We start from the raw sequence: 15,777 nt of genomic DNA on the forward strand, positions 1-15,777 counted from the left end.
ATGATACACCAGACAATGCTGGTCCTGAGATTAGTCTAACCCATGAATGGGCAAAGGCTATGGTATTGATGCCAGACTAAGACAGTACACTCTGTGCTGCTCTAATGCTTTAAAACTCCTCTATGGAAGCTTAAAGTAATCTTTTGTTGGCTTGAGTCTAATCTTAGAAGAAAAGGATCAATAACGGAATAAATACAGCACATTCTAAATAAACTTGTCTTTTGACACTCCTGTAATATTTATCCATTGAACTCTGTAGAGTCACTGCTCTATTTTAGATCTGTTGATGAGTTTGTGTGTTGTCTAATGCAGATGACTTTCATTTGCATTGCATCTTGAGGGTTTGCAAAATAAATGCATTTTCAGGAGTGTTCTGGCTACTGTTAATTGGATGCCACAACAGTGAGGAGGGGCATGAAAGACTAAAGTTAGGAGTGATTTGAAGGTGACAGGAAGTGGTCCATGATGAAGCTTATGGTTGTAAGAGGACAAAGGTTGTTCTTATGGTGACACAGTCCTTGCTCTTTCAGTGACTATCTCTGATTTGGACACATTTTGCTGTGTGCTTCTGATGGTGGAATTTTAACTGAATAGGGGGTGAAGAGGGTGGAGGGATTCTGTTACAAAGGGCTTGGACTGATGTTTCTTTCCCATCCTCTTTCTTGCAGGCACAATGATTATAAAGTAGCTTCCCCAGCTTTGCGAGCTGTAGGCAACATTGTGACAGGTGATGACATCCAGACCCAGGTGAGTGGGATGTGACTAGGTCTTCTCAAATTCAATGTTTGAGCAGGAGGAAGCATTTAAAATGTCTCCGATTTAAAAACCCAGATCATGACTAACAGGAGGGGATAAAGCTCTCATGATAGATCTGCACTCCGATTTCTAGGCTTGCCACTAAAAGATGAGATCTAGCTTAGAACACCCACCCTTTAATCAAAACTGGAATGGCTCAACCTGCAGGGTTGCCCATAAGATGAATTGAGCTATGATGGCATGGCTCAGGATTTAGCTACAACAACAAAAGTCCCCTCTGTGTATTGGTGCTTGTGAAAAATATAGTGTATACAAGCATCTCGTTATAGCCAATGTTTGTATAGGGAGACAAGTCTCAGGACTCCAGTCATTGAAACTTCTCACTTCCAGCATCCAAGAACTAGGGATGACTCATTCTGCTGCCACCTCCTTGAGGAGCAGGATGCAGTGGAGGGAGGCTTGTCTTCTGTCTGCCTCCTGAACCACACAGAGCACATTTCTGGAAGGACACTTTGCAATTGGGATGTCTGATCCTACACATGGCTCTCTGGGATAGGAAAAGCATTCTCTTCCTGCTGCTGCCTAATGGAACACCTCATTCAGTGGCAGGAGTTTCTGGAAAATGTTGGAAGAAAAAATTTTTCCCCATAAGAATCTAGTAAAGATGTGCTGAAAGTATCCACTATATGAAAGTAGAGGAAGGCGAATGGTGTCATCCTATCCTGTACTCTTCTCTTAAGGTGATCCTGAACTGCTCAGCTCTGCCTTGCCTGCTTCATTTATTAAGCAGCCCCAAAGAGTCTATCCGGAAGGAAGCTTGCTGGACCATTTCTAACATCACAGCTGGAAACAGGGCTCAGATACAGGTACAGTTTCTAGAAGCCTCGCCAGGCCCACCTGCAACACTCTTGAATTCATGGAGCACCATTAAAACAAAGCTTATGTGATTCTTAGTTGGTGTTTAAAGGCCACATTTTACACCCTGGACTTCCCTTTTCCTCTGGTTATTTGCAGGCACAATTAGTGTCATTGTTCTACTTGACTGCCCCCACAATGATCATTAGACATCTCAGTGACGCTAACTGTGCACACAAATGGCGCTTGGTCTGAAACATGCTCGAAATGTCTAATCACTGAGTGAACTTGGGGAGATGGGGATTAATCTGCCTCTTCGTTGTGGTTCCAAAGCTCAGATGTACACCTAGAATAATGCCTTTCAGTTGGTGTACGGCATTTGATTGTAATTATCCTTTCTAAGGGCCTATATCCAAACAGATGCACATAGTGACCAAAGACTTCCTTTGGTATTGGAGCAATAATAGGAGATTAAGTTCTTGGCTAGTAAACTTAATCTTACACTTGGTAGGAAAAGCAGGTGAGGGTCACTGAAAAGGTTATAGGTTTCTGTTCCCGGAGACTGCTAGCATTTTAGGAGTCGCTTGGCCTAAACGCTGCTTCTCTCGCTTCTTCCTTCAGGCAGTCATAGATGCAAACATTTTCCCAGTGCTGATAGAAATCTTACAGAAAGCAGAATTCCGCACGAGGAAAGAGGCAGCCTGGGCCATCACGAATGCGACATCAGGAGGAACCCCAGAGCAGATCAGGTACGTTGGGAAGCTGTTTTTGTCTGTACTTTGTCTCTGACTCCATGAAACTATATAGCAACTTTGGACAATCAGTTTGCCATCAGCATTTGTGGCCATCCATCCATCGACTCCTCTGGCTACCTTGGCCTTGAAAGAAGCTCCAAGACATATTCAGAGATCCAGCATGTCTTTATAGCTTTCCCTAGGCTCTAATGCTTTCAGTGAAGAGAATACCCTTTTGCTGTAAAGCCATTCAAGTAGGGATAACTTACTGGTGCTGCTTCTGTAGTCACCATCAAGACGGTAGCTGCTGAGAACCAGAAGAGTCATTGTTCGTAGTTCACAATCTGAGCTATAGATTAGGGAACTCTTTTTTTATAACTAAAACACACCTCAAATGTAGCATAAACAGTATTTATTTAAAAATCTTGTGCCACACAAAGGATGCACTTACAAGTCTTTAGCATCTTGGCCATGCAGTCTTTCTGGAAGTATCTGGTCTGCGTCATGTACCTGACATGCATATGCTCACACTCTGGCTCTGATATGATTCAGAACCCAGTGAAGCACTCTAATTTCCTAATCTATCAGTACTTGCACTTGGGTTTAAAACCCTTTCTGATTTGCTTCATTCAAAGTACATTTCTATGTCTTTAAAATTCTAAGTGTGCATCTAATAGAAGCAGCAGCATTACAAGGTGCCCCTATAACTTTGCCAGTATTGTGTGCTTTACACAGGAAAAAATGTAATATGGACTCTGCAGGTGAGTTAGTGGTGTTAACTTTGTTTTTCTGCAGCCTATGTAGGAAATGCACAAATAATTTTGCAAATCTAAATTTAAACAGACATTGGGTATACATCTTTCACCGTATCAAAGAGTAGAAATACCTGGCTAATTATAGGCTAAATAATTTAAAGATATATGCTGCAAAATTTTAGACCCATGGGAATATCTTTTTTTTTTTTTTTTAAATTCCAGTGAAGTTTTTTGGTGGGATTTCAAATAGTGCATGTGACTGTAAACAAGCAATACAGATGACTCCAGTTTCATAGTTTACTTTGTGTCGTTCAAGCAGCTTGGACAAACCAGACTAGAATGTTAAAACTTGCCTGCCTATAAAGTCAGGCACCTTAGTAGATCTGGATTCTGACTTCAATGGGAGTTGAGTGCTAACACATTGTAAATAAGGACCCTGGTTGTTAGCTCTCGAGATACAGGTTAAAGTGTTTAAACTAAACACCCAGCTTCGAGAGCTAATGGTGAAAAGGATGTTACCTGTGAGGCAGTATTTAAAATACAGATTTCCTTAAACCTGACAGTGTCCCTTTAAACCTAAATGCATGCCACAATGTTACTTAACCTTTCTTCTTGATCAATTGAATGTTTATCTTCCTTGTGCCTTCTCTTCAGGTACTTGGTAAACCTAGGCTGTATCAAACCTCTGTGTGACCTGCTGACTGTCATGGACTCCAAGATTGTTCAAGTGGCCCTGAATGGCCTGGAGAATATCCTGCGGCTCGGTGAGCAGGAGGCCAAGCAAAGTGGCACAGGCATCAACCCCTACTGCAGCCTCATTGAGGAAGCCTATGGTAAGTGGCTCTCACTGGCCTTGCTGCGTGACTTGTTCCCCGGAGGAAGTAATGCAGGAGGTTAGAGCAGAGGTTCTCAGATTATGGTCCGTGGACCACCATGGTCCATGAGCTCCATTCAGGTGGTCTGCAGATAATTCCCTCTAAAGTGTGCCTGGGCAGCCACACATAAGAGAACAAAGGGCCACCCACCTTATTATGGAGCCACGCAAGCATGGTTCCACTGATTAGGTGTCTGGACCCTGGAGAAGACGCACATGTAAAGTGAGGTGGTGGCCTGGGCGGGGGGGAAGAGGGAGTAGGTGGGAAGGGGCAGTGGGGTGAGAAGAGGGGAGGGCAAATTTGGGACATACAGGGCTGTGGTGGCCAGAGAAGGAGACTTTCCCCAGCTCCAGGGCTGCAGCTGCTGGGGAGATGCGTGCCCCTGCCCCGCTTCCCAGCCTCAGCTCAGGGGCTGCCATGGCAGGGGAGAGGGCACATCCATTGCCTTAGAAAGGTAAGACTACTGATATTAAAATATGAGTTGTGAGCTTTTATTTGTAGAACAAAAAATGTTTAAGGCTTTTTAATATAGCGCTCTTATCCAAAGTGCTTTACAATAGTTAGCCAACAGTACAAACAACATTTGGAAAGATCATTAAGTGGTCTGCCAAAACCCTCCGCAATTTTCAAGTGGTCCGTGTGGGGGGGGGGAGTTCGAGAACCACTGTGTTAGAGGCTGCTTACGCTCTATTGCTGAAAGTGTTGGTCAACTTCCTCTGAACTTCAAATGGGTATGAGATATGGGATGCTAGAAGTTCTGGATTAACTGCTATTTACCCCAGTAGTTAGTCTGTATAAGTACGCGCTCTGTGGCTTGTTGCATTCTGTGATTACGGGTAGCTAGGATGAGTACTAAGGAAGGTATAAGTGCCAAATGGATTTCTTGGACCAGAAATCTCTTGTATCCAAGACGCTGGAGGTGATTGAAGATAAAGTTGGGGCTCTCACAAATTGGCATCAGTGATGTCCCAAGTTAGGGCTGCCCCTCAGGAAAACCAATGACAATTCCATAATTTTATTTTAGGTACTAACAAGACACCTGCATAAAAATCACTGTTTTTACAGGGCCCAAAGGTGTGCTAGTCACTTAATAGAAAACAAGAGACGCGCAGTTCCTACCCTGGAGAGATCAGTCTAGTCTTGTCACTTCACTTCTCTTCCCACTTCCTCTTCTGTCTCACCAGAATGTGAGCTGCTTGGGGCAAGGACCTGTCTTCCTTTTTAGTCTGAAGTGCCTCATGCACTGTTGGTGCTCTGTAAATGATCTGGCCAGTGAGACTCCTGATTTGTGGTGTATCTCCAAATAGGAACAAATCCTCATCTTACTAAGGTTTTTAATTGGGCTGGGAGAGAGTCAATCCAAAAGCTCTTCTGGAGTAATGGAGTTAGTGGGTTTAAGATTGTTTAACACTGGGCAAAATGCAAGCTGAACAAATGGTGGTCCTGTGGCCCAAACAGTTGAAAGGGTGAAGGCTGGATGGAGGTAGGGAATAGTATGGATGTTCTGATCAGTCTTGCCACATTCCATTTTTCTCTTTCCCAAGGCTTGGATAAAATAGAGTTCCTGCAGAGCCATGAGAACCAGGAAATCTACCAGAAGGCCTTTGATTTGATTGAGCACTACTTTGGAGTAGAGGATGACGACTCCAACCTGGCTCCCCAGGTAGACGAGAACCAGCAGCAATTCATCTTCCAGCAGCCTGAGGCCCCTATGGAAGGCTTCCAGCTATAATGTGTTCAGATGGGGAAGAACACCACGAACTTGCCAGAAATCAACTGGGAGCAGCCAGAGTTATAGTCCCATTTCCCCCTCCTTACAAACGGAAGGCGCAAACACCCACGCCACCCATTAGGAAACAGTTTCTCCTTCGAGAACAGCTAGAAGCAATGCTTTGCTCTCATGGAAAGAAGGGGATTTTATTTTTTACACTTTTTTTTGCTGCTGCATACATGTCTCTAAAGCAGGCACCAAGGTGGAGGAAGGACACAGAGGTAACAAATTGCACCTCTTGTTTTAATTTGTGGTGATCTTTCACAAATTGTGTCACTTGTTACCTCGGGTACTTAAATGAAATTTCAGTGGGAGGGTGGGGAAAAACACAAATCAAAAGTTAAGCGTTTTCTTCTCTGACAACATTAATCCTGGAAGCTAGGGTTGATCTATTTAATTTTTTTTTGCACATCTTACTCTTTGTTAAAGACTCTAATCTGCCAAGAGCAATGTTTAGCCCCTCACCTTTTCGCAGCTCTCCTTCAGTGGACTGCGCCATTGGACATGGGCCAAGTTTCCCTTGAAACATACTGTAAATGGACAAAGGAGAAGTGGGAAGACTTTTTTCCTGGAGAGGAATTTTTCCCTTTGTTTAAAAATATTTTTTTCTTTTTTAAAGAACTGTTGTTGGTATTTAAAAAAAAAAAAGCAACAAAACCCCAAAGATGGTAATTGTGAAGAGGTGGGGGAGATGTTTTTGGTGGTCTTTGAAAAGAGGAAGCACAGCTGCAGTTGCACGGGCTTCACTTGCATTGCTACTGATTGAAGTCACAGAACTGTTGAAATGGTGAAACCCATCTTCATCTTTACTTGAAAATTTTTTCATGAAAACATGTATTAAGATTTGGATTTTTTTTCTGAATGGATGGGGTGGGGGTGGATTGTTTTATGGGGTGGGGAGGAAGGAGGGCATAGCTACACTTGACAGGAGCATTGTGTGCGGTGTTAACTCCAGTAGCAAAGGGCCTGAGTTTTCAGGATTACTTTCTGCTCACAGTTGGATCATGTACATTTTACTTCAAAAGGAAGAGTCAAAGCTCTGTATTTTTTATATATTATATATAGGTAGATATTTGTCTAATTGGCTTCAGAGAAAAATATATATGAAATTTCTGTAATTTATGTAAATAGAATACTGTGAGGCAGGTACACCTGGAAATGATGGTCTATGAACTCACTCACTGGTTGTCCTGCTTCTTTTCCTCTGTTTACTCACGTACTGTACAAGCAAACATAGATTTGTCTTAAACTCCTTTTCCGGATTGAGTTTACTTAGCCAAGAGTGATATAAAACACAATAGGCTATGGAAAACCCAAACAATTTTGGGATTTGAGGGAAGGGGATGGGGAAACATGGTTCACCAAGGTGTCTAATAGACTCGCTGTGTGCATCCCCTCCCTGTTCTTGCTGTCCTAAGCAAGTGCAAGTTTGGAAGCCTTTGGGACTGGGAATTTCAAGAGTAAGAAACAAAGCATGGTGCCAGTTGTTGTATGAAATCAAGATATCCAATTTCACAAGTCCTTCACGTTTAAAAAAATAATAAACAACATCTGTGCATTTGACTGGTGGCTGGCTGTGGCTAGAGTGATCTCTAAATGGTAAAGTTCTTTTATCACTTGCTGCAGTACAAGTTTGGGGTGGATTATTTAACATTAGATATAGCCTTGTGGCTCATGTGTGAAAGCTTAGCCATGGTGTACTGGAGTGCTGTGCCACTGCAGGATCTGGAGAAGCCTACCAGGGAGCTTGGACTCCTAGCAAGCACGTTAAAATTGGAACCTTTGCTTATCTGTGAAGAATGAAACTGAACATTCTATTTTTAAAAAATGTATTAAGGTTTGTGAGTTAACTTGTCAAGCCACTTACATTAGCCCAGTGGCTCACTCACATGCCTCTGGCTAGTGTGCATCCCCTCCCTCTTCTCTTTAAACAGAGTGGGGAGAAATGCTTTTGTCCGTCCTCTAAAGCAGTGGTTCTCAAACTAGAGCTGCTGCTTGTTCAGGGAAAGCCCCTGGCAGGCTGGGCAGGTTTGTTTACCTGCCCCGTCTGCAAGTTCGGCCAATCACGGCTCCAGGCCAGTGGGGGCTGCAGGAAGGGTGCCCAGCATGTCCCCCAGCCCGTGCTGCTTCCTGTAGCCCCCGGTGGCCTGGCCAGTGGGAGCTGCGATCGATCGGCCAAACCTGCAGATGCGGCAGGTAAACAAACCAGCCTGGCCTGGCAGGGGCTTTCCCTGAACAAGTGGTGGCCCTAGTTTGAGAACCACTGCTCTAAAGCTTGGGTTAGCTGCTGAGAAGGCTTTTATGAAAGAAAGGTTCATTGTGTAGTTCAGTGTAATATGTATTGGGGTAGCTTGTTAAAGGAGAGCATGCAAATTAAAATCTCTTCTAATGGATCCTTATGCAGTTGATGGAAGATGAAGAAATAAGAGATCTGGATTTATATTCAAATTCAAGCCTTAAGCAGAAGGCTAGGTCTCAAATGCCATCAGTATGATGGCAGAGTATATTCCCAGACAAGAACTTTTTTTTTATTCCTCGCATTAAAAGATCAGTGAGCAACTGAGGGTTAAGTGAAACTTACACACAGGGTGTTCTATCTTTCTCCTAATTTTTTTTGTAGTGTGTGTGGGGAGGGGGCACATGTGGGTTGCTGCTATTTTTCCTTCTGCTTATAGGCCTTTCAGCGCTAGCATCAATGAGGTGTTTTCCATGGCCATGCATACGGTACTTTGGGTTCTAGGACGTACCCTAAAGCTCGATTGTTGCACTGACACCTTTCCCTCACCTCTTCTCTTCCTGTATCTGCAAATAATCCAGCGGTGGATTTGGAAGAGAATTAGATGCTGTAGCAAACTGCTTTGCAGGGATCATTGAAACTAAAAAATGCTGCCCTGAATTAATGTATAAGGAGGCACCCACTTTGTGAAGAGTAGGAAGAGAATGTGGGTGGGTAAAAAGGATTGTTCTCCTGCATGGCTGTTTGGGAGACCTTCAGGGGCTGGATGTGGTAGCCAGGCTGCCTGAAAGCCTGCAGGGGGGGTGGGCTAAATCTGCAGAATAAAGCTGTTTATCAGTAGAAAATACCCAGTTGTTGACTAGGAACTGTTTCCACGTGAAGGGCTTCAGAGGAACAAAATTTATATGATCTGTTTCATGGAGACAGTGAAATTCACTATGGAATTGAACAGTTCTCCAATCAATAAAGCCTTATTTTAAGCTTAGGGTAAACATATTCAGTGTAATTTTTTTACCAATTAGTCTCTGGATATTAATATTCTATTTGAAATTGGATCTACAGCCAAGGGAAGCTTAATAACTTTGAAACCCAGAACTGGAGAAGACTTGTGTGGGACTCTCCTGTTTCCCTCCTCCTCAGCTCTGTCTCCCATCAGGCTTAGTCTTTCTGTGATATCTGGTCAATACTAAGCCCATCTTGCTTTTACTCTTCCAAAAAGGCTCCCTCTTTGGCAAATGAAAAGCAGTAATGTATCCCTTCCATTGACAGGTTCTATGTGGAAGGCCTTATGAGGTATGTTTCAAAGCCATCTGTGACCCTGTGGTCCCTTAACTCATGCGGGAGACATTCTTGGAGCTGCTATTCCACCAGTCAGCTATCTGAGGTGTTATATTCACCAGAGTACTATATTAGGTCTGTGGCGAAGAGAACATATCCTTCAAGGATAGAGCCTGATATCTCCCATGGCTTTAGGACTGCATCTCTAGAGCAAAAAGGTAACCAAACTAGGTAAGATCTTGATTCATCCACAATCTTAGTCTTCTGATGTAAATCACTTAAACCACAGTTTTGTGTGCTATGCATTACCTCAGGACCATGCAAAAGAAATGAAGCTCTTCATTCCATTGGAGCTTCTTCCATTCATGGCAGCATGAAGAAGCATTTGGATCTGCTTTGCAAGGTTGCTTTTTAAATTAGACTTTTGGCTCCTGAAATAAGATTGAAGTGAAATGTGGAACTACCTAACAAACTTGTGGCAAAAGCTGTAGAGGTAGTAAGGATGGCTTTTTGTTTAGAGTGGGCCTACTATCTTCCTGCTGTGAGGAAGCTGGCTTCTTTCCTTGATGGCGAGAGCCATTCCTACACACAGCTGTGAACTACTGTCTGAATTAAAACTCCAACCTTCCCTTAGCAACCACAAATGAATTCTTAGGCCCAAGCCACCTGTTGAGGTATTGCTCCTTCTTATAATTAGCTTGACAGCTTTTTATAGAAAATGGTGGATAATTGGGTTACCAAAAAAAACTTGCACCCTGCTGTCCCTCCCCTTCCAACAAAAAAAAACACAAAACAAATCTTAAGGCATCACTTCCTGCTGTCTTCTGAATCTGAACTTTACAACTGGTATTAGGGAACAAGTTTTTGGCTTTTGGAAAGCTACTCTTGCAGAGTGCAGGAGAATCCATGCTGATGTCAACCTTGTTGAATTTATGCTAAGTATCTGTAGATAAGCTCTCTCCAGAACCTCCACAAATGCTGTTCTGGGGTGTGCCACTTGGTTTTTAACAAACATTCATCTCCTCTTCCCTTCCCCGCCCCCCCCCCCATTTAAGCTACTTCTATTTTTCTCAGCTCACAAGTGCCACTTAGATCTACAAGAGATGTTGAAATTTAAGCATTCATCTTGTAGGTCTACTTTTATTTGATTACTGTTTTGTTAAACAATATATGGCCTTTTTTCTATCAGTATTGCACTGCATACAGTGGCTGCACTACAGACTATGCCAACCCCTTCAGTTAACCTCAGTGCTACTTTTGTGCTGTCAGCAACTGGGGCATCATAAATCCCCCTAGGTCTGGTGTCTACTTCATACACTTATCTTCTGGGACCACCATCTCTTAGCCTCCAAAGTGTTTTGGGAGCACCTATTTTATTTCCTGCATACTACATTGCTCAGTAATTGTGCACATCTAGCATACCTCCAAGTGTGGTATACCCAGTGGATGCTAGCTATAAAAACTAGCTCTACCATTCTCGTGTAGGGACTTCTGCCTGTTGGCAGTACCTCCTTTTTATTGGTTACCTAGAGCAATAGCACTACAACCCAGCACAAAAGCAATATCCACACAACATGTTGGGGATAATTTGAGGAAGGGTCCTCAAGCAAGCAGGCAATTACAGTTAACTGCTAGTGTTTGGGTTTCTCTGGTCTCTAGTACATGACTAGGGCAGATAACTCTAAGTATTTAGCAGAAGTTTAATCTGTGCAGTTATACTGGATCCCTTGCCTCATAATTCTGTCAGATCTCTGCATGTATCGTAACCTGAACCACTGAGTTTTTTTTTTAATTCCTAGACCAGCCTCTTCAACACTGCATTAAACAGCACAGCCTCTTCTCTCATTAGCTGTCTTGGCATGTTTTCACAATCCAGCAGTCCAGTTAGGTCAACATTGAAGAACTCATGAAAGGGTGCAGTAAAGCTTCAACTAAAACAGTGTTGAACCAAGGTGTCCCAAAGGGGATTATAACACTGCAGTAGCAAAAAATGGAAGATCCATTGATGCAGAGGCCTTGTATAATACTAAAAAGTGATCCAAATTCTAGTGTTAAAATGGTCTAAATCCAGACTGACTTCAGTTTGGCTCTATATTTAGCCAGGTTACAGATACTTGCTAATATGTTGCAAATTACCAGTGATGTCTAAGCAAATTACTACTTTCTCTTGACTAAAATAAAATTCTTTGATCAGAAAACAGGCTTAAGGCTGCCCACAGATAGGTACCATTCCCTCACATAAAAATGTGAGGACCTTATCTCAGTGGAGTTTAAAATCTCCACTGTCACATCTGGCTGAGAAGATCCTAATCTCCACATTTCCTAATCCATAAGCATTGGGGCCTGTATGCCATGCTGTAGAGCAGCACTAGTGCTGAGCTTGCATTCCCGACAGCAGTCTCATTCTGAAAGCTGAATTGCATCAGACTGGTGTGGCAGACTTCTCCAGATTAAGGTGGCTAGAGGCTGCTGGTTCATATCAAAATGATCCCTTTCAAATTACTCATTTTAGGGCAAAGCATCCCAAGCTTCTAGTATCTCCATCGGTTAGAGCGTTAGAATTAGCTAGTCAGTCTAAACTTCTAGTTTTTCTCCTTTGGCCCTGTGTTAGTCATCTTGAATACCTTATTGCTTCAGGTTGGGGCGAAGATTTCATCCTTTTACTGGGTGGAGCTTGGGCTACTTCAGTTAACCTAGAGCAAATAAGCTCTCGGTATTGTCTGAATTTGATCGTAGGATGTATGTATCCTCCTTCCATTTAAGACTTGACCTGTGCTTGAGGTCTTATATAGACAGGCAGCAGCAGTCAGGACACACAGCAGCTGTCTGCACAACAGAACTGGTGCAGTGACATCAAAAGAGCCCTAAAGGAGGTGGAGCTCTTCATCTGAATCCTACTTTCCTTTCCTTCACTGGAGGTGCAGATCTAGTTTCTCTAGTAAACCTGAACTCTTGCTTGCCACTTACCCTTCATTTATTACAGATATGGTAAACTCCTGAGTGAATAAGCCTTTTATCAGCACAGGTCTCTGCAAACTCCAATATAATCCAACTGAATATTTTTGTTTTAAGAAATGACCTTCTACAGCCAGTGTCATGACTGATCAGAATTTTAAAATCCCTTCTGGGGAGCACAGGAGGAGGAGAAGAGATGGGTACAGCTGTCAGACCTCTAGCTACAATACTGGGCTGGAGAAGACTACTGGAGAATGAATAGTATTTTGGAAACTTTCCTCATCAGTTCTGGATCCTTCCTTGGAACAATCCCGGGACCCAAAAACTGAAGATGTCTATTTTTTTCTTTTCTTTTAAAAAGAAGCAAACTGTTACAGGCCCTAGGAATGGCATTTTAAAAGGCTTATTCTGCTGCAGTAACAGTGCTCAAAGCACTAACCCATATGAAGCCAAACCCTTGGGGGTGGAGCTGGTGCTGTGTTCTGACTTTTTTTTTTTTGGTTTATTTATCAGCTCATCTGTGGGTTGTGTTATGAAATCACTAGTGGGCATGGCACAAAGGGGAGGAATAGTATGTGGTTGTTAGTTTACCCAAATCAAAAGTCTGGGAACGGGACTTCAGGATGTAGCCACATCAACAGCCAAGAGTGATTCAACCTAATTTTTTTTTCAAACTTTTCTTTTATAAAAGTCAAACAACTCTGGCTATTTTTCCAATGTGTGGCCCTTTAGAGGTACATTATAGCCGTACCATGGTTGGTTGGTAGGCCCTGTGAGGATACACACCTGACTCTAGTGTGGACTAGTATGATGTGTACAGATTAGAGATCTATACACATTCAGAGTTGAAAATGTATCTAAGTTTCCAACACTGTAATAGATACAATGCAAAATAAAGAGTCTGTTCCAAAGCTGCTCTAAGTGCTCAATCTGTCTGGATTATTTTGAGTTTGTCAAAATGTGGGGCTCCTGGCAGCTCCGTGAAAATGAACCAACAGAATGCCCATATATGAACAGAACATCCCAGTACCAAAAAGCTTACATGCCAATATATTGGCAAAATCATTGCCAATAAATGAGTCACTAACTGCAAGGAAAAATCTCCAAAAGCTTGGAGATGCATAAATGTTCAAGATGTAAAAAGCTGACATGGGCAAAGGACCACTTTGCAGGGCAAGCACATTTCCCTCTGTCTACCAATGAATTTGAACTGTGCCACCCCAGTCCTTGTCTATTGCTATATTGGGATCAGCCTGTCATGCCTATTTCACTCTTTAACCATAGAGCAGGAGGAGGAAAAAGTACTAATCAAAGCAGTCTTCAAACTCTGCATTCTGTCCTTTCCACTCAGCTGGGACTGAGGTGCAGCTGAAGGTCTGAGCATTCCTAGCTGTAGGCCATTTCTAGTAAGATTAAGCCCAAACTACAAAAGGTAGTAAACACTACTTCACCCATCCTCTATCCCACACTGTGTTGTAGATGGCATGTAGGCAGTACTGTGGAAATGGAGAAGGGTCCGTGCCTCAACATGCTTACACTTCAGTTACCCAACTAATTCAATCACGGGGTAAGGTTTAATTAAACCGCATCATGCATATATTGTAGATCATATTGGAGAAATTTTCATACACGTTACCTGCTCCAGCAGTAATTAATCCATGAATGTGCTCTTACTACATGTAGTAAGTGCTAGAGTTGCAATTTGCATCCAACCTTAGTACAGTAGAACCTCAGTTATGAACTGAGCGGTCAACACCACACATTTGGAATCAGAAGTACACAATCAGACAGCAGCCAAAAAACACATACAGCACAAGTACTGTTGAATGTGAACTACACAATCTAAAGATTTCAAAAAATTGACAAGGTAAGAACTTTGTGCTTGTTTCATTTCTTCCATCTAGTAAAGTTTCAAAGCCATATTAAGTCAATGTTTGGTTGTAAACTTTTGAAAACCATAATGTTTTGTTCAGTTACACACAACCTCCATTCCTGAGCTGTTCATAACAGAGGTTCTACTGTATGTCAAGACTGATGTACTCTTTAGACAAAATGTGGCCCTCTATTCTCTTAGCTACCCTTGCCGAGTAAGCAGTATGTTCCAGCCCAGACCTATGGTTCCTGGGGATCAAGTGTATAACTCAGCCTCCCCTAGTTGCAGAACCAACATGTAAAGGGGAAAGAATGCAATTTCCACCTTAGCTAACATCAGTTCCATGTTTGTGTGGAAGGGGCAGCTGTTCCTAAACAGCTTAACAGCCACTCATATAACTCAAACTTCCTTTGTGTAGGTGCTAGGGCTACAGGGCCTAGTCTGTCTGTTTCCATTAGGTCAGTTTCTGGACTTTGAGTGGCACACAGCTGCTCCAGACCACTGCTGCCCCTCTACCTGCAGTGCAGCTTAGGACATTTGAATCTGTGCTGGGGTGTAGGTAAACTCAACATTAAGGTGGCAAAGTAGCCTCTGCCTGTCCTTTAGGATTGCCACCTTTTAAATTGCACAAAACCAACAACCTTTGCCACAGCACCTGTCCCACCCCTTCTCTAAAGCCCCACACTCACACTCTCTACCCCCCACCCAGCTGCACTTTCACTGGGCTGAGGCAGGGGATTGGGAGGGGGTGCAGGCTCTGCAGTAGAGCTAGGGATGAAGGGTTTCAGGTGTAGGAGGGGGTTCTCACCTGGTACAGGGGGCTTTGGTGTGGGAGGAGGTTCAGGCTCCAGCTGGGCAGCACTTACCTCAGGTACCTCCCACTCAGTGGTGCAGTGGGACTAAGGCAGGCTGGCTGCCTGACTGCCTGCCCTAGCTCCCTGCTGCTCCAGGAAGCAACTAGCATGTCTGGCCCCAAGGCAGAGACACAGACAGGCAGCAGTGCACACTGCAGGCACCACCCCTGCAGCTCCCATTCTGCGGAGCCAGTGCTTGGGGCAGGGAGTGCACACAGCAAGAAGCCTGCCTTTTGCCTTGCTGACTTTTAACAGCCTGGTCAGCAATGCTGATGGGAGCTTCCAGGGTCCCTTTTTGACCAAGTGTTCTAGTTGAAAACCAGATGCCTAGTACCCCTGTCCTCCACCCACCTCGGGATGAGCCAACAAAAAAGCTGCCTTTGCCCCTGCCCTAAAGCAAGGCGGCGGGGAACTAAACCTGCTGCTGAAGTTACGGTTGAGAGACATTGCAGCAGCCAGGCTAGTGCATGAGGCGAGGCCTCCCCTCTCCTCACAGCTCCCCCACCCCACCACTTGTCTCCCTGCCGCCTCTCCTCACAGCTCCCCCACGCCATCACTTGTGTCTCCCTGCCCCCTCTCCTCACAGCTTCCCCCCCTGCTAGTACCTCCCTGCCCCCTCTCCTCACAGCTTCCCCCCTGCTAGTGCCTCCCTGCCCCCTCTCCTCACAGCTTCCCCCCCCTGCTAGTACCTCCCTGCCCCCTCTCCTCACAGCTTCCCCCCTGCTAGTGCCTCCCTGCCCCCTCTCCTCACAGCTTCCCCCCCCGCTAGTGCCTCCCTGCCCCCTCTCCTCACAGCTTCCCCTGCTAGTACCTCCTGCCCCTCTCCTCACAGCTT

The 15,777-nt window shown here is 44.0% G+C and overlaps 1 protein-coding gene across 1 annotated transcript in view; it reads left to right on the forward strand.

The window, feature by feature from the left end:
- The window catches only part of KPNA6 (karyopherin subunit alpha 6), a 34,195-nt gene extending 26,547 nt beyond the window's left edge, over window positions 1-7,648 (forward strand). The window contains exons 10-14 of the mRNA XM_039511409.1: window positions 669-747; window positions 1,497-1,622; window positions 2,233-2,360; window positions 3,755-3,933; window positions 5,520-7,648. Of these exons, the coding sequence (XP_039367343.1) occupies window positions 669-747; window positions 1,497-1,622; window positions 2,233-2,360; window positions 3,755-3,933; window positions 5,520-5,707 (700 nt within the window). The 3' untranslated portion in view covers window positions 5,708-7,648. The remainder of the gene's footprint in view (window positions 1-668; window positions 748-1,496; window positions 1,623-2,232; window positions 2,361-3,754; window positions 3,934-5,519) is intronic.
- The last annotated feature ends 8,129 nt before the right edge of the window (window positions 7,649-15,777 follow it).

Source organism: Mauremys reevesii, linkage group 23, assembly GCF_016161935.1.
Source record: "Mauremys reevesii isolate NIE-2019 linkage group 23, ASM1616193v1, whole genome shotgun sequence".
NCBI lineage: Eukaryota > Metazoa > Chordata > Testudines > Geoemydidae > Mauremys > Mauremys reevesii.